This window comes from Bombus vancouverensis, chromosome 3, assembly GCF_051014615.1.
Source record: "Bombus vancouverensis nearcticus chromosome 3, iyBomVanc1_principal, whole genome shotgun sequence".
NCBI classification, from domain to species: domain Eukaryota; kingdom Metazoa; phylum Arthropoda; class Insecta; order Hymenoptera; family Apidae; genus Bombus; species Bombus vancouverensis.
In genome coordinates, this window is record NC_134913.1 from 15,707,320 (window position 1) to 15,732,945 (window position 25,626).

Below are 25,626 nucleotides of genomic sequence, written 5' to 3' on the forward strand. Positions count from 1 at the left end.
TACCGTTTATATTCTTCCGCTTTTTACCAGCTCGCAGAATGTTGCAGACTCGTTTCTCGCCAGTCTATCTCCGATCTCGTCCGTATTTCGTAAAAAGTCGGCAATTTGCTTCGGCCCGTTCACTCGTAAAACGCTTGCTGCCGGTGTGAAAATCGCCACAATAACGGCAACCCCATAGCCGCCTGCGATGTATGTAGCTCCGAATAGCTTTCCACGTGATTTATACTCCGAACCTATCCCATCCTTATTCCCTTAGCTCGTTGTACTGTCGCGACTGTCGGCTTGCATTTACGTCAAATGAAAACGCCTTACGTGACGGAAGAGGAAACAATTAAAGACACATATGGTTTTCTTCTCTTTTCTAATTTTTCTTTTCTCTCTTTTCGGTAGTATGTTGGAAGAATATTTTTATTATTTTATCTATATCTTAACCGAATTTTATTTTTCTATATCGTTACTGTCTAGAAATTCTACTTTATTCGAAGTCTTAGATTGGTCTTCGCTTAGTTCCGTAGCATACCGTTTCATCAGAATCTTGTTGCCAAAGCTTCTATAAGTAATTTTCTTAAGTCATAATTTTATCGATCTGAAAGCATACAAGCTAGGAAATACATCGAGGTATCGGACGAGTCCCGAATGATTTATATTTTAACCCTATCGTCGACTTTATCCTTCGCCGTGACACCTTCAACACGTTCAGCCGAAGGACGTGCGTTTCCACGAAGTATGTACGTCTTGGCTGCCTGGGCGCGGCATAAGCCAACGTGCAAGATATATTTTATGGGGTAACATTTCCTTGACAGTGTCGGCGTGTAGAAGCAAAAGTATCTCATACATCAAGGCTGTGCATCATCTCAAACATTCTCTGTACTTCTTTCACATCTTTTCTATTTCATTTTATTCCTTGATTTTTATGGCTTTTTGTCTACTTCTTGAGTACTTCCATATTTTTCCTCTTTTCTTCTTTTTTTTTTCTTCTTGCGTTCCTTTCTTCTTCTTTTCTACGCTTTATCGCCGCCTTTTTCATCCTTTACGTTTTCTTCGTTTTTCTCAATTCTTCCTCATACGACGTTTCCCTCGCTCTTGCGTTCACAGAACCCTTTTCATTTTTCCTTTTCGTCTCTTTCAGTTTTATTCACTTTACCACTTACATTCACTTCCTATTTACTTTTTTACCTTCTGTTTTTATCCATTTCCTTTCCGCGCCACTTTCTGTACGTATCTATTTACTTTAAAGACTCCAGCATCTAGTAGTTTCACAAACAGAAAATCCAACCTTGCGTATCGTGGCCCTCATTCAGTACGCATATTCCAGAGGCTAATCTTCTACACCGATTTACCGCGTTATAAAGGTAATATCACTTTTTCGTGGCAAGAATCTGACCTTTGGATTTCACTCTACGTTCCTTCTAACGTCCGAGAGCGTAACGTACTTTGCTTCTTGATTGCCCTGAATGGTAAAGCCAAGTCTCTGTCGAAAATGAACTCAACTCTCAAAGGAGAAAGTTTTAATTCGTTTGATCTTCCGTTTCTGAACGGTTAGTGCTCGTTAACATTAATCCAGCAAAAGGTATTAGTCGAGCATGTAGCTTCTTTCAATTTTCTTGTAACAGAAAAATGATGGGGGATATTTTCAGGAAGTAAAAGTGATTGCGATGTATAAAGCAAAGCGAGGTGTATATGTACTTACATGAAGTACATAGCAACTTTAAAGAATAAATTTTATTAATTTAACCTAAGACTATAAACAGGTTTCCCTGGAGACCACATTTTAGAACTGCTCCAAGTCGTTGAATATTACATGTGTGCAACTAAAATTTATAACGGACATCCTGAGCAAATTGTAAAAGGTTATAATTAATTCAAGCTTGGTCTAAAAGTCCTTCATAAGACATTTAATCCTCGTCACAAAATCACTCTTTGGCTTGCTTTCCCCTTAACCTGACAAGGTTTTACCCCAGCTGTACCTTCGCAACGAGATAACCGTATTTTGTAATATCAAGCAATTTCTTTATTCTCCCCTTCTGTGTATCTTTTACCTCGAGAATGTTCCCTGTCCAATTTCCTTGGAAACAATGGAGGCCCAAGCCTCAACGAAGCAAAGATGGCGCGAGGCCAAAGCACGGAGACCCAAAGGACCAGAAGTGCTATAAATGTGGAAAACGAGGCCACATGTCGTACCACTGACAAGAGGGAAGGGGAGATAACGAGGAGCAAAACCAAAGAGACAAAAGGGAGAGAGAATCAGAAGACAAATCGGGGTCCAAGGGCCTTATCACTACGTTAGCTTTATCGTCTACCAGCCACATGGGAAGGGACAGGATCAGCTAGCTTCACTCGGGGGCCTCAAGTCACATGACTCCGGACAGGCATCGGTTCGTGGACTTCGTGCCTGCAACTGTACAGATCAGGATTGGTAAGGGATACCTGGAGATCAAGGGAAAAGAAACGATCGTCGTGAAGATGACTAAGGCCTGTGGCGGGTCGATCCTTGTCGAACGCCCTGTGGGTACCTGAATTAGATGTGAATCAATCAAACAATTGGCAATTCTTGACGTGGTTACCCTAACCTCAACCTAACCCCAATCTAATACGGATTATGCCCGTTCTCCTAATACGGGTTATGCCCGATCACCTAATACGGGCCATGCCCCAAACGGGCTATACACGATTCGGGCAATGCCCTATTAGGGCTATGCCCCAATCGGGCAATGCCCCATTCGGACTATGCCCCAATCGGGCTGTGCCCCAAACGGGCTATACACGATTCGGGCAATGCCCCATTCGGGCCATGCCCCAAACGGGTTATGCCCCACTCGGGCTATGCCCGATACGGGATATGCCCCACCCGGGCTATGCCCGACACGGACTATGCCCGATACGGGCTATGCCCCACTAGGGCTATGCCCCACTCGGGCTATGTCCGACACGGGCTATGCCCCACTCGGGCTGTGCCCCTCCCAGGCTATGCCCCATTAGGGCTATGCCCCTCCCAGGCTATGCCCCATTTGGGCTATGCCCGTTCACCTAATACGGATTATGCCCTATCACGTAATACCAGCTACGTCCCATACGGGCTATGCCCGTTCATCTAATACGGGCTATGCCCATAGTTGTAGGTTAAAGGGTTTTTTGAGTTTTGTGTTTTCTGAGATTATCCGAGAAGAGACCACGTCATGGTCGACCAGGAGGGAATAGGTGATGTGGACAAGGATATGAAGCCGATCCTGAGAAAGCGGAATTATGAATATTGGAAGACAATGACGGAATCCTGGTTAGTTTTCCTGGGCTGCTGGAAAGCAGTAGAGCCAGGATTTACGGCAGCAGAAAGGTTGAGACCAGAATGCATGAGAATCGACAACAAGGCATGTGCGTACATTTTCCGGCATGTTCGCCCCGAGTATCTCGGGGATATTAGGACCTTGAAAACAGCGAGGGAATGCTGGAAAGCACTAGAAGACGTCCATGGGAGATCCTCGTCGATGGACATCGTTTTATACATGCCGGAACTGGGAACTATGGAGAAGACCCCCAGCATGGATATCTCCACATACTGCAAGAGGATCCACGACCTATGCGACAAGTTGTCCAGCGTAAGATTACAACTTGTCCTTTCCTTACAAGTTGTCCAACAATTTCTAAAAAATTTAAATGGACGCGTTTTTAAGCACACCAAGAATTTTACCGAGATATTCGGTTGTCCGAAAAGTGTCTTTCCTTTACAGACACGTCTTTTACAACGACGCACCTTTTTACAAATATGAAACCTAATCTGTCGAACGTTCTAATCTTTATCTTGATAGAACAAAATGTAATTCGATACGTAATTCGATAAAATAATATAAAACGGGAAGTGTTGTGCATCCATTATTTCCTTATAAAACGAAAGAAACTTTTCGGACGACCTAATAATGTCTGCAAAATATTGCATTCGCTCACTTTTCTCCGACGATCTTATGTAAACCACGATTGTGAAAATTTGTCAGTCCACAAAACTTACCTTACTTTAATCGTTCTAACAGATTTAATAACGCGGTCCATCGATGACCGCCGATGATCGCCGTGACAGTCGACGCGTTGATCGAAATATTCTAGAAATCGTTAGGAAGATAGTGAGCAGAATTAAAAAATTCCTTCGTAGTATAAAAAGCGGGTTGCTTCAGCGCGAAGAGCAATTTTACAAGATACGACCTAATACCGCCGTTACTAGCAAGCCGACAACCGATAGATGGTCAAGAAACTCTCACAGAGAGATACGAGCCGTACATTCTCTCATCCCCTCGCCCTGGTTGGTCGGATCAGGAAATCAATATAAATCACCTGTCCGCAAACAGCTCGACCAAAGTTGGCTCGGAATCGAAGCGCACACATCTTGAATCGCGCAGCAGCGGCTCACAGCTAAATAACATGCTCGCCAGCCGGCTGCTAGACGATACAGCAGCCGCTGTCCCAGATCGTAATATCGCTTTAATTATGTGCGCCGTATTTGCGCCAGGCCGCGTTATTAATTTCGGGTCCTCGCGTAGAGAGACTTAGCGTTACGACCTCGGGGGATACGTCGGGGATCCCGACGAACCTGTACCACGGAATGGCGTCGACAACCGGGACAAGGGGCGATCGGGGACAAGGGATAAACGAAAGGGGGTTGCTAGCTTCTCTCTCAGGATGCTAGTCGGTTGCGCACAACGCGCGATGCGTTCGCCTAACACGGTACACGGCTCATCCTCGAGATGTTATTGCACGACGAAAGAGGCACGTCCTGCTGTATGCAAATTATTTCGAGCGGTAAATTAAACAGCTGAAAACCGGCACGTAAATAAGTCGACTGCGTCAACGAAACTCGTTGGCTCTTTCTTGCGCGCACGCGTTCTCTCGCCTCACCTCGCCTCGACCACCAACATAAATCATCGCGTACGAGTGGATTCTGATTGCGAGAAACAGCGCGCTGATATTCCGGATGTATTCTCGGAAATGAGTTTTTCGGCCTGGTATTGTTTCGTCGACGAGCCAGGACCACGGGCTACCATCATCCGGAAGAAAAGCTCCACCATCGATATCAAACGCCAGTTTTATGGTCATTGCAAAGTCGCTCGTTTTCTTCTTCTTCATAGATTATTTACGTATTTCAGTGAAGATATAATTTATTCGTACGTATTCAAGAGATAAAACGAAATGCTCGTGTTAAGTGATTAATAACAGTAAAATGCACTGCGCTTGCTTATTTCTTGAGAAGGTATGGTTGGATTGCTGTATTACGAACAAGTTAAATGGCAAAGATTTGGTCGCTTGTGATCGTCATATCTGCGTGTAACGGAAAATTATTTATAAGGCGGTTTAACGAATTCTTGAAAATGCGATAACGAAACTGAAATTTGTAATTGCCAAGCTCTATAAAATAATTTTGCTATTTAGCAAACTCTTCGGCTGCAGATTTCTTGATTTTCTAATTATAAGCCAGATAAAGAAGTACTTCTTAATGTGATAGGAAGATTGTCGATATTGATACAGTCAGCGGTGAATAAATTGCAAATATATGTACTAGTACTGGTACAATATATAGCAAAATGTATTATTGCCATGTTATTTAAAAAGTAGGTAGCTACGATTTATGATACGATGATAATAATAAGATAGCAAGTGTTATTTCCAGTTAACAATTCCTCGTTAATTTGCTCAGTTTGATAACATTCACCTAATGTTACTACAAATCGATCATAATGCCAGGATCGATTGTTCTGCGGAAGATGCGTTTAATAACAAACTCTTATGTTTCCTCGCACGCAATCTACTTTCCCCACAGACCTATTCAACTCATTTAAACCCTGTAACAGTCCGTGCCGCCTAGAATTAGACTCCATCAATTAAAGCATTATTCTCCATGCGAAACTTTTCCTCCCTAGCGTAATCTCTTCTGCGTAAAACACGAAATGACTGCTATCCATTCTCCGAACGGCATTTCCACTTTCCGCGGTAACACGGTTCCACACATAGCTTCCTCTAATCCTAATTTATTCTCCTTTGCTCCAGTTATGAAACTTGTAAAAAAGAAAAGGGCTGAGTTGGAAGATTTTCTCTTCTAATTGACGCATTAGATCGCCGCTTTGCTTTGTAGCAATCTTAGCATTCAACTTTTTCTTCCAAGATTATTCTCAATCTCCGTTAACAGCGAAGACTGTTGTTAATTACAATCGCGCATTTGCAATTTTATTTAGAAACCAATTAGAGATGAATTTTTATCAATGTAACAAATGATTGTCTATTCTCTGATATTACATCGTTTTGATTGCGTGTTGCGAAGTCAATAATTATGCTGGGAGATGAAGGTTTCGTTGCACGGAGCATTCCATGAACTATAAAAAAAAGACCATAAAAAAACCTGGAAGGGTGAAAATTTGTACAAAGCACGACACCTTTTTGCCAAAGCACGTCGCGTATACAAGTTAAAGACGATACGTCGATAGTATCGTAAGCGAGTAAGCGAGACACGCGAATTATTATGCTTTCGCTGCTGATCGTACAGACGTAAATTAGTCAGAAGCCTAATCAATGGCGTGTAGCCAACATTTATTATTTCTTACCGATGTAATTTCTGTTCGTTTTCCAGACAGTTTGGTCGGCCATCTCGCGGAAAATGCAGCCGCGGATTGCGGTCATCGTGCAAAATAAATAATCCCCGGAGTCTCTCTTCCGTTTCTCGTTCCGTTCCGCTTCGCGTGCTCCGTGTCTGTTACCTTTTTTATCGTGATACCGTCATCTCGTTACATCGTCCAGGTTTATCCTCCCTCTCTATATTCCACTTTTCCCTTTTATACGTTGCTGGATGTAATATGCTGTCGTTGAAAAGCGACGAATGAAAAGTTGTTTCCTCGTTTGCCGGGATTCTGGCGAGAAAAATACTTTGACAGCTATGGAAGAATAACAGCCTTTCGAAAGTAAAGGAACAATCGTCCATAGACTTGCGTTTCTAACCAGATAAACAGTCGACGTTGTTAGATAGCGAGAATCCCGTGAAGAGAGAATTTCACGCAATCCCACCTATTCACGGATGATACTTTTGAAATAAGAAAAAGAGAGAAACCGACGTTAATTTATTGGCGAACTGAAGGTGGCAATTAATAACACGAGATATTACCCTACGAACTCCAAAGCAAACTACGACGAAGATTAAAGTTTAAAGACCTCGAAGGTACTTTTTTTTACAGGCAATTTATGCTATATTTATTTAGCCGATGATGGCGTTCACTCATGCACCTTATAGCCTGTCTCGTCACCTGGTAATTCAGAGTATTTTTCCTAGTAGCACAAACAGAAGATCTTTATATAACGACGCTGATGCGATTTTAATACGATTTCAGTAGAAATACCGGAGATTCATCGCACGAAGTAAAGCGTTTCGTTGTTTCTGTTATTTCGAGGAATAAATATGGTGCAACTTTTCGTAGGACGAAACAATTTGTAGATTAAAATTTTAGTAGTCATTATGAGCAAATAGTAAGAAACTTTTTTATTGAAACTTAAACAAGTAATCGGAAAGCTAGCGTGGTAATACCATATAGACTAGCGTACTAAAACACAGCGTATCGTAATTTCAATGGAGATAAAGATCGATCATATTAATAACGTAATTCGCAATTATAGCGTTAGCGGCCAATTAACCTAATAGATCCTATTACGAGCAATTATGAGAATCCACTCTAAATTCGCTAATGGTACACAACCGTAAAATGATAAGTACGAAATCAACTATCCTGTGGAAAGAAACTAAGAAAGACAGAACGAGCAAGAATTTGTGGAAACAATTTTAAAATAAAAATTTCGTTTGTCCATTTATGCGTGACATTTATTTTGCCCTACTTTCGTATTAAGTTATTAAGAGATACACGTTCCAAATGATTAAATCGAACGTATAATAAATACATGTGTGTAACGAAAGCTAAATGCTTCTGCAGCTCTTTTAAAATACATTAATAATATTTTGATTACAGCCGTAAATTAATATGGCATAAATGCTGAAGTATTCACACATGTTAAAACGAGGACACATCTAGCGACTAAATAGCAGCTATTTCACTCGACGTTGCATTTCGAAACGTTCCACTTGAAGTTCAATTAAAACGTTCATGCTCTCTTGAACTCGTGTCGAAACGAAACATTCAGGCAGCCATCATTACTATCGTATCACGATTTACGACGATGCTTTCGAGTTCTTCGAAGGAGTCATTAACGGATGAAAACTTTCGGTTGGCGTAACATTTACGAAAGGTGGCGAAACTTGCAGATCTATTTAGCGCGCATTACAGAGATGCAGCACAACGTCAGGAGCAGTAGTTGTTGCGAACTTTACTTCGCAACATCGTGTCATCCTGTTTTCCACAACGTTTCCGGAGTTTGATTATCGATACGTAGCACGCAACTTGACGTAAGAACGTTTAATTGATTTCTCATCGTACGTTGTTACTGTCGACTAAATATCGTTGATCGTTAATTTGCAAATATGGAATAAAACTTGCGTATTAATTCACAACTCTTGCGTAGCGTCATTTACAGACTGCACATTGTATTTAAAGATATATCTTGTACACGGATACGCGTTAATTATCTCTCGTTAACGATATAATTTTAACGTTGTTAGTTAAAAAATTATATGACTCGTTCTCCCAATTTATATTTGTCTGTTAATATAAAACTGGCATGATGGTAAAAAATCACTTGCTATTTTCATTTGAAAACGCGCGATTCATTTTCGATAATCGAAGATTGAAGCAAAGTTGCTGAAAGTTCGAGGAACTAACACTTTCTCGATAATTACGGCATTTGTACTTAAAACTGAAAGCAGCCGTTCGACTTATTGTTAGCTAAGTAGAATGTCTTGAACTTTCTGTGCTTTACGAGATCCTGCAGCATAGTGGCATCCAATCGGAGTATTTTCTTCTAACACCTTCGCATTTATAAAGGATCAAGATGCTCGTCAAAGCTGATTTATTCGATGCACAAGTTTTACACAAAAAAATCTTAAAACTTTGTTTTATTCCCTCTGTTAAAAAGAATCGATAACGATGACACAGATTTATAAGATGCAATGACATTAGATATTAAAAGAATTACTATAAAACCGAAAACTCTTATTGAGTTAGGATACCGTTGCATAAATAAAACGCTTTTCAACAATTTCACTTTTTCAACGATATTATAAAAAATCTATTTATGGTTTATTATCTGAGAAATCTTTGTTACTTCGAAATAGGTGAGAGTCTAACTAATTGTCAGACATAACCAAGTCATCGTAAACAAGTTTCTTGAACTTGGACTTGAATTTAAACGGACCAAACAGCTTATCGAACTTGAACATGTTCACGCGAATTTCTCGAGTCCCGCTTCGTATCGTATCAAACAGAAACGAACCTGTCTCATTAACATTTAACTTCTTTTACCATAACCGATCTTAGTATCGTACAACGTGGACTTGGCATTTTATTACCAACTATGTTCATTTATTTCTGTATATCAAATATTCTTAAATTAATTTTAATTTATATATATATATATTTATTAGTTCTAATAGGGTGTGATTATTTAAAAAGAAAAGTATTTGTTTGCGATATGCATTTATCTGCTGGCGAATCGATAACTTTCAAAACTTACGCCAAGTTTTTCTACTAACACACTTGCGAAGTCTGTTGCGTGACTTTAATCAGAAAATCTGCATAAATATGCATAGCATCTCATATGTATTCAGCTCGCATTAAGAAAATCGGATATGAATATGCGTCGCTCGACGAACATTAAGTTTCTTCAACACCTCTGATTAACACGCGAACCCTTTCAATCTAACAATAATTACGGCATTAACATACGCGGCAAGGAAGAATAATTAAAGCGTTTCGACGCGTAAAAATAACGTAAAAATTGTATCGGAATTCCCACGACCAACATCGTACGTCGATTCGCATAAAGAAATTTCTCAAGATGCCTAAAATTTCCATTGTCTTCGTACTATTGAACGTCACAGATTGTTTTCAATATCTTTTCCGAACGATCCCACTGCGTTACCGGTTCCCGCACAGACGCAATATCGAATATTTTAATAAAAGATGGCCTTCCTTTTCCTACATTTTCGCGATTTGAATAGCGAGCACGTAACTCGCTCCGCTACTGCAAAGAAACTTCGAAACAGAGAAGAACTGACGATAGAATTCGTCGGCCAGATATAAACTTGGATATTAAACCTTCGCATTGTTCCTTTTTTATTTTTTTAATTCGCGTTCCGATTACTCGAAGATCTCAACTTATACATCACATACAGTAGCTAGTAAAGATATTTATATTAATTAATTAGATTCAAGTACATCAAGTTTCGTACAACTTGTACTTTCGTATTGATACCTTTATATATTAGTAAAATATAAAAATTGAATTATTATGGCTACGAAAATGAAATTAAAAATACGTCTCGCATATTCCGCACGTTCTTCGTTTTATCTCTAAATATTCTGTGATAATCTGGGATTTTACGTTGGATATCTTGATCGTTCCAAAGTAAATACCTAAATCAACGACAACACTATGATTAGCCAAACGATAAGTTCCAACGTCCGATCGATATCTCGAATCTAAGAAACATATCCAATATGAACGATGGACAGATTCGTTCCACCAACCGAATGCCCCGAGTCCATACTATTGCCACTAGACCAATAAAACTGGAGCTGACAATCTGGCGTGGTCTCTAACAAATGGTAACAGATAACAGGTACGAAAAGGGTCACACCATCGTGAATGATAAGGCGAAACGACAGTGACGAATAGGCTTTCGCGTAGTTTCGCGAGGTTTCTACGACTACAGTTCCATCGACGATGCACTCGAAGCCGCTATCATGCACGGTCCACAGCAATTCCAATAGGCGATCCATTATCTTAAGCGGCGTCAGCCCGATCGATTCGCGCCTCCGCTTTTTCCAACTTCGTTCCTCACCTATCGGAAAATGTCTAGCCTTTTTCCCTCCGGCTCTTCATTTTCACCGACCACTATATTTTTTTCGACCAGCTTACGAGATATTAACCGACATTCGCTCGCGAATATTTCGCTCTCTATGTAAATTTAAACACCCATTTCGTGACCTCTGTTACCTGATATTACGATTAATTGTCGGTAGAAACGGCTGGCGATATCAAATTATTGAACTTTCATGAGGTTCTATCCTGAAAAGAGCGAGTATCGTTTTTAAGTAGACCAAAGGACGTGAAAATGATGTAACGGTGGATAATTGTATGTTATATGTTTCTCTTTCCTTAACCCTTAGATTTCATTCTGTTTGTTATGCTTTCTATATTAATAGAAAGGATTAATCGATTCGATTCTTTCAGATTAAAACGAACGAGGATTTCCATTGAAACGACTAACAACGATGTTGTTGCAGGTTGCGGCAGCATAGCTCCAAAATCCACGTGGGGTAAAATCGCGACCACGGGCTACGCTAGTCTGGGTATTCCTTTGACCTTGGTTTACTTATCAAGTGCCGGAGGCCTTTTATCCAGATGCGCCAGAGGTGTTTTCACTCGTGCTCTTTGTTGCTGCCTTTGTTCGAATTGTGGCTATTGTTGCTACGATGAACGAAGAATGGAGGTGAGTGCGTAAATCGTAATCGTTTCTCGAGTCGAATTCTTTTATATCTCGAGGGGAGAAAGGCGAGAAAAGTATCGCGGTAGATTTTCGTAAAGCGATACAGGGTCAACGTTTCACAGAGATATTGCCGAAGTAAATAGAAAAGTGTCTGCCTTTTGTCAATCTTAAAAATTGCTTTGAAATTGGCGTGAATGCAGGAGAAAGAAAGGCGAATGAGAAAGAAACGGCAGCAGGAGGAACTGGCGCAGCAGCAGCAGCAATTGCAGTTGCAGGAACCCTTTTACGTTCGTGCGAACGCGTCAACGTTTACGAGCACAGTGGAAATTAAGACCAGCCCGAAGGACGAAGTGTCGAGTCTTGGCTCTGGTGACAGACCCAACGTTACTATACTCGCACCAATCAGCATTTGTCTGGGTGCAATGCTCTGCTACATTGTGGCAGGAGCTTTTACTCTGCACAAGTTAGACGGCTGGTCCTTTGTGGGTACGTGAAAAAGAGATTTCTCTTAAAAGATTTATGCTTTAACCGCACTTTTAAAGTCCCATTATCTATATGTATACCAGTAATGTATAATTTTATACCAGCAACGTGTAATTTATATGTACATACAGGGTGGTTGGCAACTGGTGGTACGAGCGGAAAGGGGGTGATTCTACGCGAAAAAAGAGGTCGAAAATATAGAATAAAAATTTTTTTTAATTTTTTTTTTTAATTTTTCCATCGAGACAACGATCTACAGTGAGATCCGTTATAACGTACCGCACGCGTACCGAGCGAAAATTCAAAGTCGATTTTCTCGAAAACAAAGCCTCAAACGAAAAATGTTTATTCTATATTTTCGACTTCTTTTTTCACGTAGAATCACCCCCTTTCCGCTCGTATCACCAGTTACCAACCACCCTGTGTAATGAATTACACGGCTACTTTTAATTCGATGAAAAGTTTTTCGTACTAAAAATAATCATCGAAAGGAACCAATTTGTTCAGATACGATCGTACATTTAATTGAAAATTATGTTGTAAAAATTGTTCACCTAATTGAATTACATCCTACAAGCGTACGATCTAATATCGATATACGTAGCTCGGTATTATATAACTAAAGTTGGTGTTTCGTGTTTAACTGTAGATGCGAGTTACTTCTGCTTCATGAGCCTGAGCACGATCGGGTTCGGTGATATGGTTCCCGGTTCCTATCCCCGCCAAAGCCTTTACGAGTCGAGGAATGTAACCATTTGGTTCTGTTCTTTCTACATAATGTCTGGAATGGCGCTGACTGCGATGTGCTTCAACATCCTGCACGATGAAATCGTTCACAGGCTTAGCCATCAGTCGGAGAAACAAGAACCAGTGAAAGCCAGCCCGAGTGTGGACGAACTATCGAGCGATCCTCTCACGTTAACCTCGTGACAATTTCCGTCTGGCAACTTGTGCCACAGGAACGGCACCGATGACAACGATATATGTGGAACAGAACCGCCAACCAACTTGTTCACCCATGAGAACGAAATTAATATCCTAAAGGATTCTTTCAATCAGGTAGACGTCACTAGAGACTGCAAGCCAATTTTGAAACTCGAGGATCACGTTCCGCCGATTCCTGGTGTCTACATGTTGCCGAAGGTCGACGAAGAGGTTGAAGAAAACACCGAAATGTAAAACTTTGTCTTCTCGTAGTGAGAAAAGTATGTTGCATAGAAATAACGAAGCAAAGGACGACCTGTTTAGATAGGTTCGTTCTCGAGAACGCTCTCGTGGAACACGACGTTGTTCGAGATTGATAGGTACCCTTAATACATCGTATATATTATAAATAGAGAGGTAATCATTCAATCACAGTGACATAGTGTGCGCTTCGACGATTGACGGGGAAATTGGATGAAACGCTTTCATCGATACGACCGTCGATACCGGTTTCGAGGTTGATTTATTTCGAAAATAGTAACTCGTTATCCTCTATATATTTTTTCTCTTTCTTTTCATAAATTAACGTTTTCGTAACAGAAACTGATGCTTCGCACGTAGGAAGATCCTTTGGTTGAAAAACGTTTCCAGTTATTCGTTCGAAGAAATAGATATATCGTTAGCGATCGATGGACTGTCTTCGCGTAGAGTTGCCGGGATTTAATGTTATTCGGTGCAAACGAATATTTATGCGTACGAAGTACGACATAAATGAGGTGTTTTAAATCTTCGTCGCACACGATAGATGCGGCAATTTCAAAGAAAGTACGCGACGATGTTCGAAAAACGGTTGGAATGTCGTTTCCAATATTAACGAGACGAAAGAGATTCTCAGTTTAAGACAAACGAACGAATTAACGTTATTTTCCTGTGATTTATTTCGCACTTTTTTCCCTCTAGAATAAATACGTATAATACGTGTAATTTCGAACGCTGTCAATTATAAAAATTAGTATTGGATGAAAACCAATGTCGCAAATAAATATGTATTTGCGAGAGAAGTTTAACGAATTAGCAAACTTTCTTTCCGTAAAAATATGTTAAATGTTGAAAAACATTTTACTCGATTCGATAAACAAAGCGAGCGAAATAATGGTAACGTAAATGAGATTGGTCCAATTCGACGAGATATATAATACATATGCTTGTATATATCAAGTTTAATAAGACCAGCAATTACATTATGCGAGTTCTAAGTAAGATATCCTCGGGATATACGAAGTGTTTCCTAAATGTTCTAGGAAATTCCTAAACTTCCTGCAGACGTTCCTACGTTAATTCTGGTTTACTCTTAATGAACATTCATCCCATATTAGTAGAATGTGAAATCCGTGTTTTCGTCTAAACAGCTATCGAATATAAGAATAAACGGAAAAGAGAGGATTATTTTGCAAATACATATATCGAATAATATAAGATTGTACATATACATGCAACACCAACAGATACATACTTGTAAATATATTTTGGTTCTTTGGTCTAATAAGAAAGCAACATGGGATCAGAAATACAGTTTCTCGCGTCTCTTATTCAGCAGTCTCGATAATTTCTATGATTTATTTATGACTTGGAAATGACATTCTAACTTATTATGAGATCGACTTAATATTTCTACACACCTATTTAGATAGAAATTCGTAACAGTTTTTATATTTCTGCATTTAAACGCTCATAAAATAAACACATTCTTGTCCATAATGTATCTGAATGGATTGATGCGTCTAGTCGTGTAGTGCATAATGAAACTTTCATTCATACGTCACTCTTTTATACATGTATTGCACCATCATTGATCAATTATTCATACGCTAACAATTCTTTCATAACGACACTGCCAAAATAAGTAAGTATTACCCAGGAAAATTGATATAAAAATAAGTAAATCGTTATATATATATATACATACATATATCTGTAAGTATATTTTATGACAAACACATTTTTCTAAAAGAACCGGACGATGTTTCAATGTAAGTTTAACTTTTGTACATATCTATTTTATTGTCGACTTTTACTGGAACTATTCTATATCTTTTAATATTTCGAACGATTATTTATGCGATGATTTTACAAAACCAGGTAATACTTTGAAAGATAAACGCCAATTGTTTTTAATGTACCATCGTGCGGCCATTGACTAGACGCAGAAATCAATCGAACGAAAATCATATTTGAATTCTGTGCTCAAGAACAATAACTAAAATACTGTTGCGATTAGGCACTAATTTTTAAGAGTATCGCATATAAAACTATTCACACTGTTTAATATCGGTATATTCGTGATAGAGTATGAGATTATGGAGTGCGTAATGTATAGCTGTAAATTAGCTGTAAAATATTACTCTCGTCAAGTATCGAGCAGACTTTAAAAAAATATAAAGCACTTACAGGTTGCTCTCTTCTGCGTAAGAAAACAGTTCTTTGTACTGTTGCACGTCATAGTTACGCCATACCAGATAAGCATAATTTACATTTGTTAATTAAACTCGTTTAGTTAATATCAAAAAATGGAAGCTATCGGGATGATCGATCGCTAGAATTGTTTCCAAGATTATGAATTATTCATAACAAATAACTATTCACATATGCATGTGTCGTATGCACGTTCAAGCCTCTGAATCTCGTATGTTTTATTCAGATATTTTATTTAAATATTAAACAAAACACAACATAGCTACGTTATAAAAACTTGTATATAACGAAATACTCTACTCGACGAAAGAACTGAATAATCTGGCCTGCAAAAGATCGAACCGCAACCAAACTAACGCATAGTCTGCTCTGTACCAGCGACGAATGAACCGCGTGCAGTAGCAACCTACACGAGTGTTTTTCTGTTTCTTGTAACATATCATAAGATGTAAGAACGTTAAAAGTTAAAAGTTTTTACGCTGAAAAAAAGAGAGGGGAAACTGGAACGATCGACGAACAATAACGTTGAAACTACGAATTCCGAATCGCACGTTCTGGTTGCGCAACAAATAGACAAGCGAGTTTCGTAACGTTGTCTAATGACAATCGATATTATCTTGAGCAGTTGCCTAGAGTTATCGTTATCACTTTGTTGGTGATTCGATAGAGAATCGTGGACGGTAGCCAAGACAAAGTTTGCTTTGGTGTTTGCACCGGACCATCCAGCCATCGATCCAACCTGGCTGACCGAGCAAACTTCCTCGCACTCGTTCCATTCATTTTGAAGGGCCACACGCGTTTCTCCAAGCTGACGCTTGGACAATTTGTTGCGGCAAACCACTTGTAACTTTTCTTCGATTTGTATGACCTTTGGATATACATATTATTGAACGTACCGATAATTTCATCTAATACTAAATATAATAAAAAAAAAGTAGTCCTGCAGAAAGTTAGATGGAATTAAAAATTACATCAACGAGTTCTTTTCCTTTTGTTATATTATAGTAGAATGTTTTGATGGAATAACAATTTCTTGAACGATAAATATTGCCATCGGTGAAATCGTACACAATTACAGTTGGTTTGATAGAGAAGAAATAAAATGCGCGTAGTACTCGAAGCGAAAGTTAAGAAGATGTACCAAGGAAGAATTTACAGACCAGTTGTACCCATTCGTAAATTATATAAAATCTGATACCAGAACGTAAGGAAGCACGTTTCACAAAGTATACCACGAACTTTCAGTTCTATAAATCAAAGATTTACATATACAGTTTCATACTTCGTATTAAAATTATACAACAAATATTCCACGAAGATAGCAATTTCATTAAAAAATTCCTTTCTTAAGTTTTATTGCCGTTGTTTCTTTCTGCTCATCGAAACGTTAAAAAGAAAGAGATCTTATTTTGTTTCTTCGTCTCTTTACCTTATCTCTGAGAACTAACATAAAAATTCAATTATGAAGTTTACAAGGTAATAGCTTACAAAGAGAAGCAATTTGCTTCGTGTGACGCTATCTTCAGCTTCAATGTGAATTCCCATTAGAGAAATCTCCAATTCGACTTTTCTTATTTTATAAGATTTTCCTCTTATGTGTCTCCTGATTTCACGCCCTTGCGTTCTGGTTTCTCTCCTCATTCCTCAGGGAAATATGACTCGACTCAAAGTACTCGTCGACCACCACGAAACTTTAGTACGACAGTTTGCGAGAGAAAAAAAAAAGAACATGTTCAACGGATTTCTGATTAATAAACCGCAGTTTCTCCAAGAAAAAAGAAAGAAAGAGATGACAGAGATTTGATGCTTTGTCAATCAATTTCACGTATTTGATACTTTTGTTACGTGCACTTAAAACGATATAATAATCTGCATTGATAATTTATTAAACATTCGAATTCAAAGTTTTCGAAAACATTCATCTGTACCATTGAATTCCATTGATGGTCATATTTAACGAATAATACTGTCAATGAGTATAAAGTCAATTACACCGCAACATATTCTCAATTAATAACAAACGAGTTTATACAAAAGGGCTCTTGAATCTCCTAGAATGGTACTTGCAAATTGCTTTGTATCTCTATACAAATGAACGAAAGTTTCTGTAAAAACCAGTGAAATCAAAATGATAAAGGACGAAAAATATTCATTTCGTTTCTTCGATAACGATAACGTGTGTCGTATAGGATTATAACTAATTTGCATATTTTCTGCGAACTAGAATTTTCAAAAGGAACACGTAATACCAAAGTACACGTTCGTCGATTGCTCAAACGAGGAATTAACTAAACCATTAGCGATAGGAAGAACATTGAAAAGTAGAAAAAGAATGGAAATGGCTGATTCAATGTTCGCGTTTGTCGAATCGGCGGGATTTGCTTCTGCCGTCCTTCCGTACTAGCGAATCCTATACAAAATTGCAACGTAATTGTAATTCGAACGCAGCTACACGTTTCTACGAGCGAAACTCGATCTTCGAAAATATCATTTAATTAATATGAAAATGTCATGAAAAATGGTAATTGGAATGAACGAACATGTCGCTAATAGAGACCCCTAAGAATCGAGCGACGTGGCTGAACTTTTCTATATTACCTTGTATATAATATTAAACGTTGTACGATATTAATACCGACAGTTAACGTTTAATGTTAGAAGAGTACTATTGAAACATTAGAATTTCTATTTTCACTCTCGATCGACTTTGTCCAAATAAGAGTTGCACGTTTCTAAGCGTGAATCGCTATACGCTACACCCGAGAAATTAAGAGAACGACAAACACGATAGGAAATATCATTGGAGATTTCTCGTACACGATAATCATGATCCGAAGAAATAGTTACGTGCACTTCGTAGCAGTTTTGTATTATCTGTTCCCACCTGGAATGTAAATCTTTGTATAGTGAAACTTGCGTGTCATAATTTTTATTGGCGAAGATTAAATGGAAAAATTTTCTTTATTTTCTGTCTCGCCGTGGCAGAATTGGTGATGTGTGTACGTATGATACGCGTGTATGTGTATGTGCGCATTCTCGAATAACAAATTTGCGACAAGTTTATTTGATTAGCAAATTTTACATCTCAAATTAACGAAAGTCAAAGTAAAAGAGCAGCTACGTTTTCTTTGTACTATTGTTCTTCTCAAGTTTATGCATTCGTTTGTGATTCTCAAAGTTTATGCATTCGTAATAATCTATTTTGTTTATTAACAAATGAGAAATGTATTCGTTCTTTACTTCTACATCACTTTTATGTTTCAGCTTTCCGATGAGACTGTTTGTAACGATGTTTCTTCGATTTCTTGAAAAGTATACATGTAAAAAGATATGAGAGGAAAGAGCGTGTGCGAAAAAAAGAGAAATAGAACGTGACAAACAACAGGAGAACCGAGGAGTACCATGAACCTATCGTTTGAATTGGTGTCATGTAACAAATATAAGAATCAATTAATACTTTGTAAATAGTTAAGAAATTGGACACTATGGAAGTGCATTCATCGTCACTGTAAAATACATGAAAAAAACGAATTGCTGGATATTGTACGTCTGTATAACCGTTTGTCGGACAATGTATCTTATATTACAGAATAATAAAACAAAAAAGACTTATCAAAATCTTAATTTCCTCTTTTAAACTGATTGCCCTTCCCTTCATAAAGGAACGAAAAGTTAAAATTGAAATGTTAATGCAAGCTGCCAAAATCGCGTAATACAAGAAATCGTTAATTCAATCTATATAGACGTACATTTTAGACGCGTAATATACATACGTATGAATCTTTATTTCTTCTACGCTGATTAAATTTTACGATTTAATTTACGATTTCATAATCGTATACACAAACCTTTAGACCGCTGGACATGAAGAAATATTTCATTATCACGTCTATTCTGTCCTTCATCGATGACCGCAATATTTTGTATTTACTTCTAATTGCATCAGCTTCCATGTTTGAATTGAATATGCGACACTTTATGGAATTCCGTTTGGTTGAACCTGTCGCGTATTTGTATTTATTTGAACCATATAATTGAAATTAATATAATAAGAACTTGCCAAGAGAATTCTCTTTACTACTTACGATTTCTCGTTCATATAATAGCAGTTCACGTTCAAACAAAATGAATTCGATGATTGGAAGTTTCTTTAATCTTGTTTAAACGGAATAATTACTACACTCGACGAGATCGTTTGATTTTTTCCCCTAATCATCATTTCTATATTCTAGAGGGCGTAATAAAACCTCTGAATGGTCGATATTGTAGAACACATGACACGGTATACCGTAGTCGTACCAGAATCGATTCAATTACTCGTCGGTAATGTAACTCCTATATTCGCCGTGGCATATCGTAGAGGGCGTAAACAGCTCTCTAATCTTTTCCGAGATCGGTATTTTAGAACGTGGAACAAGTCCCACATAATGTCAGATCTATATTATATTTTAGTCAATGGTTAAATATAAATGATTTTACAATTAAAATAGTTTCCTTAACAACCGACAGCCGTTTAATCTTGTCCTGTACCTATACTTACTATTTCGAAATCTATTATTTTTCTTTAACAATACTATTTAATATCTTTCAGTGACACTAACTTAGAAAACATAATATTACATAATTCTATTAATTTTCTATTTACTTACATAGTTCTGTTTATTTATTTATGAAGCGAATTTAATTATGTGACTTTACTTACTGATTATTTTGTGATTAATTACTGTAACATACTTATTAAATGGCTCAAAACATAGTAATTAGTAATCATCAATTAATGAATATAAATTATATAAATAAATAGTAACTAAAATCTGATATGAAATATTTATTTACAATAATTTAGTTGTATAAAAATCTCGAAAATCTAATATTTCTATTGTTATACTTCCTATAAATATAATAGAATAACTTAAATGTACATATATCTCTACAGGAAGAATTCATTGATATTGAAAATCATGCACATAAATCCTATTAGGATTCAAGATCAAAAACGGAGAGAAAATTAAAAACACACAGAAAAAATATATTTTGTTTCCTTGATAAATGTAGTGTCATATGTACAATGCCATTATTGATTATATAAATTAGTCTTGGTGTTGTCTTCATTTTGTTTGTTTCTGAAGTACTATTCTGGAGTTTTCCACTTTTTTTTCTTTTGTAATTTAATATATTTGTATTTTAAAATATCAACTTTAAACTCTACTTTAACAATTCCTTTACCCAAATTGAATAATTCAAAACGAATTGCTCTTCATCCAATAAACAATGGACTTGTTATAAACTTGATTGAGCATATAAAGGAATAGGAATGAGAGACTGTTTTTACTTAATGATCATGACAATGTAATGATGCATATTCGGGTGACATCATGACATCTACCATTCCTTTTTATGCTCATCCATTGATACGCCTCCAGGACCTAAAGATACTATCATTAAAAGGCCACCAATCACTGATAATGTCTGTAAAAATTGAGATATATATTTAACACTTTTAATTGATAACATTGATAAAGGTAACAATGGTTGAATTTTACCTGGAAAAAGTCATATTTAAGGAAGTCCCTAAGAGCCTTATACTCTGGAATGGTCCACCATGCATTATGGTAAAGGTTCAGTGCAGATAATATTAAGACAAGTAACAATGCACTGAGTTTGGTTTTATATCCAATAGTGACTAATACCATCAAACTGCTTCCAAGAATATCTTGCATGATTTGGAGGAATGATATTTCGAAGCGAATTAACGTGGTAAACATAAACGCTAATAAAATTCTACCAGCTAATTGCAAGAGATTTTTAGGTTTATTATCTCCAAGACTTGGTACACCAGCAAATAATGATCTTCCTTCTACTCTTGATTCAGCCAGAACCAGAAGGAGTGCTCCTATCAATGCTAGGTTTCTAAATAGAAATGTTACGTCCCACAAAATATTGTAAGCCAGTGTCTGGAGAACTACTATGAAAAACAAGATTCCACAAGCAATGCTGACTTTCCATCTTCCAATAACCATGACACAACCACCAAGTTGTCCAATTAAATTAATCAAGACAAACATTGTAGCTAAGACTGTACCACAATTCCAACTACTGTTCATAAAATCTTTCTGTTCTGACCATTGAAACCACATTCTCAATCCATCTTCCAAAAATGTGGCTATAAGACATAATCTTGCAAGAGTTGGCAGTATATGCTTTCCATTGCGAATTACCTATTGTTAAAAAAGAATAATAAGTGAATAAATAATTCATACTTAAACATACTAATATATATATGTCTTGAAATCTTTTATTTCTCATTAGTATTTTACATATTTGTCAATATTGCATAAAGCAAACTAAATAAATTTATACAGAATAAATAAATATTTCTTACAGATTTAATGTTATTAACAAAAGTATCATATAAATAGAAAAATGAAGTAAGGTTAAACATTAATGTTCTAGATAACTTTTAATCTTTATTATCTCAATTTATTTAAACTAAATTGTTCACCTAATCAAATCGGTGAAAGCAACGGAATTCGTAACAGACACGTACATATATCCTTAAAAATCCTGATGCATAACCTTTAATTTTATAAGGTAGAGACAACAATGTAGGAAAGTTTACAATATTCAGCAATATTAAAAAAGCCTTATATTAACAAATAATCAGGAATAAAAAAAATGTAAATTAAAATATGTGAATGTACATAAGAATCGTGTCACGATGACGTTGACAGGAGTACATCTGTGCTCCTACAGGATTTCTATGGGTGTTCTATTACGAGTTCCTTTGCAGTAGCAGACTTATTCGTAAAAGAGAAATAAATCAAGCACGGTGGCCTGTAAATTCACCTGATCTGCGATTTCTTCCGCTTTTGAGATCACCTCCTGCGAGATCAGCATCTTGTTTTATTTAAAAATCAAAAAAGTACCCATACACTAACATATACACACGTGCGCGCACGCAAGTGATACCGATAGAAACGACTAGACGAAGACAGAGAAGAAGAGGGAGAGACAGAGAAAATCAGAGAAACACGGAACAACTAGGCTTACTGCTCTACACGACTGTATAAATGGTATTCTCACAAGTCTTCTGAATGATGTGGAGTTCGAAGTACGCGTCACTTCCGGCATACGTGGTCGGACAATACATTCCGTGATGTTTTTTGAAAGTACAAAAATCAATTACTTAAATTATATGTATTTTTGATTTTCTGAAAGTTACCTGTTATTACTTGCCATCATTTTCTAATTTTATTCTTCTCTTTTAAAAACCGTTAATTTTTAACGATATTTGTTTCGTATTTCGAATACTTATACCACTATCGATGACATAACCATCTGATTTTAAGAATATTACTAAATAAATAAATTTTGATGATATAAGTCAATGAAATCAAACTGCAGAATTTATTTGTACTAATAATACGATTGGTTGTAAAATGTTCTTTTATTTTTATGTTTCTATCCCAATTGAACAATTTTGTTTATCATACATAATTGTGATTGTTTAGAATTAAATATTTTATATATTACAATATAAAATTCGCGCCCACTTTTAAGCTGAAAATACAATTCTGTTGATATACTCCATTTTTATTGAGATGTGTATATACACTAAAATAATGTGCATGTATATTAACCTGTATATCTTTAAAATATGATATATTTTTCAAACGTATGTAAAATGTTTATAAAAAATATGCATATGTCGTCTTCCAAATTATCCAGCATTAAAAAGCCATCATAAAGATTTCATTGAAGAAATTATAATTTTTGATAGATTATAAAGGTTAAAAATATTAATTGCATTTTTATGTACAGTATTTAGATCGTAATTGTTTGATTTTGCTAATTAAGTATAGTGTTTTTTTAACCATAAAATCAAATTTGTATGCACTGTGAAAAGAAGTTTCAATTTAGAACTGAACCATATGAAAATACTACCGAAGCGCCATTGTAATCATGCGTTGACAACTGGAACTAGTGCATAGACCTTTGTAAATGTAGGATATGTTTTTTATTGTGTTATGTTGTGTAAAGGTAAAAAAATAAATTCAAGATATATCAAAGTGGATGAAAGATGTGTAACATTATTGAAGAATTAAAATTCGAATGATTTCGGAACATATTGTGTCTGATATCAATAATATTTTACATCGTAAAAAGAAAATAAAATTTTTTATAAAACATGTTACTGTTACGATTTATTTTTCGTATTACTCAAATAACATTTATAGAACTAGTTTCATAATCAGAAATACTGCAATTATTTACAATACGTTTAAGCGAGGTAATAAAAAATATAATTTTCACTTAGAGCATGTTGTAAATAGATTTTGGATATTCCACGTTCTTTTCACACAAGGACAACTATTGGTACCTCTAGGGAAGTTATATTTTATTTAAGTTATTATTTTTTATGAGAATTTTTGTTCAGAAATTTTATATCAATTTAATCTTCTATTTCATACATATTGTATCATAATTAACAAAATTAATTAATTGCCATTAAAGATGCATGCCGTAGCTTTATTCTTTATTCCAGAGTGATCAGCATGGCACAAAAAGAAACTACTAATCTAATTAGAGAAGATTTTGATGCTGGCCCATCGAGCTATGATGAAATTATTCCTGGTTTGTTTCTTGGGAATCTTACAGCTGCTACAGATATCGAATGGTTAAAGGAAACTAAAATAAATTATATACTCACAGTAGATTCATGTCCACTTCCAAGAAAAATCCAAGGACTTCTACCAAATTTGATTATAAAATACATACAAGTTACTGATATGCCACGCGAAGATCTTTTAACTCACTTTGAAGATTCTTATGAGTTTATAGATCATTCTCTACAGCAGAATGAAAAAATTTTGGTACACTGCTATTTTGGTATTTCTAGATCAGCTACAATCGTTATTGCATATTTAATGAAAAAATATAAAAAAAGTTTCTACGATGCGTTTGAAGCAGTAAAAGAAAAGAGACGCTTTGTGGGACCTAACGCTGGTTTTTTAGCACAGTTGAAGCTTTATGAAGAAATGGGTTTTGGAGTAGATAATACTAACGTACAATTCAAAATGTATAAATTACAAATTGCAGGTGATAAGATGCGAAAGGCGAAAATTTTACCACAAAATTGTGCAGATTTGATAAAATCAGATCCTGCTCTTGCTACGGTACATCCAGAGCCAACAGTATATCGCTGTAAAAAGTGTAGAAGAATCATAGCAAGTGCTAGCAATGTTTTGCCACATATGCCAAACGAAAGACAAATCTGGAGACATATAAGTACAAGAAAAGCGTCGCGCGAATTGTTGGAACCGCTACAGAAACGAGAGCAGCAACCTGCAGAATTTTGTACAAAAATATTGTTTGTGGAGCCGCTAGCTTGGATGCCCGATATAACGCACAATGTCGAGGGGAAATTGAATTGTCCAAAATGTAATACAAAGCTAGGCTCTTTTAGTTGGATAGCGGGTAGTCAATGTCCATGTGGCAGCAAAATAGCACCTGCATTTTATTTGGTTCCTTCAAAAGTAGATTGGAGCAATGCTGTGCAAAATGTACAAGTAACTGTATAGTACTAAACTGTATCTCTATAATTAAGATCTTTTGGACGGATGACTAGGATGTAATAACTAATATGTAAGAAGAAATTTTTGGAATCTTTTTACGTGGTTCTAGCTCGATTAACGTTATAATATACGTGTGACCAATGTACTTAGGAAATTTATATTCTAATTTTGTGCCAATGTTCTTACATTATATGTGAACATATTCGTTTTACGACTATAACTTTACATATTTCTTGCCGCAACGAGTACACGACCCGTTCTTCCACAGAAAGAGATCGATCATTGTATTTATACATCTTGCTTTTTTCTATGATTAACATACATAATATAATAACATTGTAGACTAACATATAACATTTCCTGTATAGATGTCTTGTATTAAGCAGATAATACATAGATGATTTTTATTATTTATTAAGCTATTTCAGTTCTACAAAATAACGTTTCGAGTTATTTCCATTACCCTGTATTTCGTGCTTAAATCCTAATTTCTATGCAACCATGTTCGATCTGTTGGTCCTTTATATTATGTCATCTTCTTTTTCTTACATT

At 36.5% G+C, this 25,626-nt stretch overlaps 3 protein-coding genes and 1 long non-coding RNA gene across 11 annotated transcripts in view; 2 read left to right on the forward strand and 2 right to left on the reverse strand.

Moving 5' to 3' along the window:
* Positions 1-19,117, forward strand: part of LOC117153916 (TWiK family of potassium channels protein 18) — a 292,636-nt gene extending 273,519 nt beyond the window's left edge. The window contains exons 6-8 of the mRNA XM_033328434.2: positions 11,418-11,623; positions 11,821-12,106; positions 12,753-19,117. Coding sequence (XP_033184325.1) covers positions 11,418-11,623; positions 11,821-12,106; positions 12,753-13,033 — 773 coding nt within the window. The 3' untranslated portion in view covers positions 13,034-19,117. The remainder of the gene's footprint in view (positions 1-11,417; positions 11,624-11,820; positions 12,107-12,752) is intronic.
* The window catches only part of LOC143302459 (uncharacterized), a 96,951-nt gene extending 77,227 nt beyond the window's left edge, over positions 1-19,724 (reverse strand). For all 6 annotated transcript variants that reach the window (XR_013057988.1, XR_013057985.1, XR_013057984.1 and 3 more), the window contains exons 1-2: positions 19,585-19,724; positions 19,348-19,499 (exon numbers count right to left, since the gene is read on the reverse strand). This is a non-coding gene — a long non-coding RNA (uncharacterized LOC143302459). The remainder of the gene's footprint in view (positions 1-19,347; positions 19,500-19,584) is intronic.
* Positions 19,725-20,507: 783 nt separating this feature from the next.
* On the reverse strand, positions 20,508-22,588 carry Surf4 (Surfeit locus protein 4). Its single transcript, XM_033328203.2, has 3 exons — positions 22,346-22,588; positions 21,043-21,717; positions 20,508-20,968 (listed from the first exon to the last, which is right to left on the reverse strand). Exons 1-3 carry the CDS (start codon positions 22,394-22,396, stop codon positions 20,882-20,884), a joined length of 813 nt encoding a protein of 270 aa, XP_033184094.1. The 5' UTR covers positions 22,397-22,588; the 3' UTR covers positions 20,508-20,881.
* Positions 22,589-23,460: 872 nt separating this feature from the next.
* MKP-4 (dual specificity protein phosphatase MPK-4) lies at positions 23,461-25,488 on the forward strand. Of its 3 annotated transcripts, XM_033328202.2 has the most exons (3): positions 23,509-23,789; positions 24,045-24,133; positions 24,212-25,488. In XM_033328202.2, the coding sequence occupies exons 2-3, from the start codon at positions 24,055-24,057 to the stop codon at positions 25,078-25,080; spliced, it is 948 nt and encodes a 315-aa protein (XP_033184093.1). In that variant the 5' UTR covers positions 23,509-23,789; positions 24,045-24,054; the 3' UTR covers positions 25,081-25,488. The 3 variants fall into 3 exon arrangements, with proteins under 3 accessions (XP_033184092.1, XP_033184093.1, XP_033184091.1); XM_033328201.2 differs by having other exon boundaries at positions 23,461-23,539; positions 24,045-25,488; XM_033328200.2 differs by having other exon boundaries at positions 24,045-25,488.
* The last annotated feature ends 138 nt before the right edge of the window (positions 25,489-25,626 follow it).

What these genes read in the sequence shown, in the direction of transcription:
- MKP-4 (XM_033328201.2), top strand. Translation starts at nt 24,055, where the DNA reads ATGGCACAAAAAGAAACTACTAATCTAATTAGAGAAGATTTTGATGCT.
- Surf4 (XM_033328203.2), bottom strand. Translation starts at nt 22,396, where the DNA reads ATGCTGATCTCGCAGGAGGTGATCTCAAAAGCGGAAGAAATCGCAGAT. An exon ending in CGGAAGAAATCGCAGATCAG is followed by an intron (nt 21,718 to 22,345) that starts GTGAATTTACAG and finishes TTTTAACAATAG; the next exon opens with GTAATTCGCAATGGAAAGCA. An exon ending in TTAAATATGACTTTTTCCAG is followed by an intron (nt 20,969 to 21,042) that starts GTAAAATTCAAC and finishes CAATTTTTACAG; the next exon opens with ACATTATCAGTGATTGGTGG.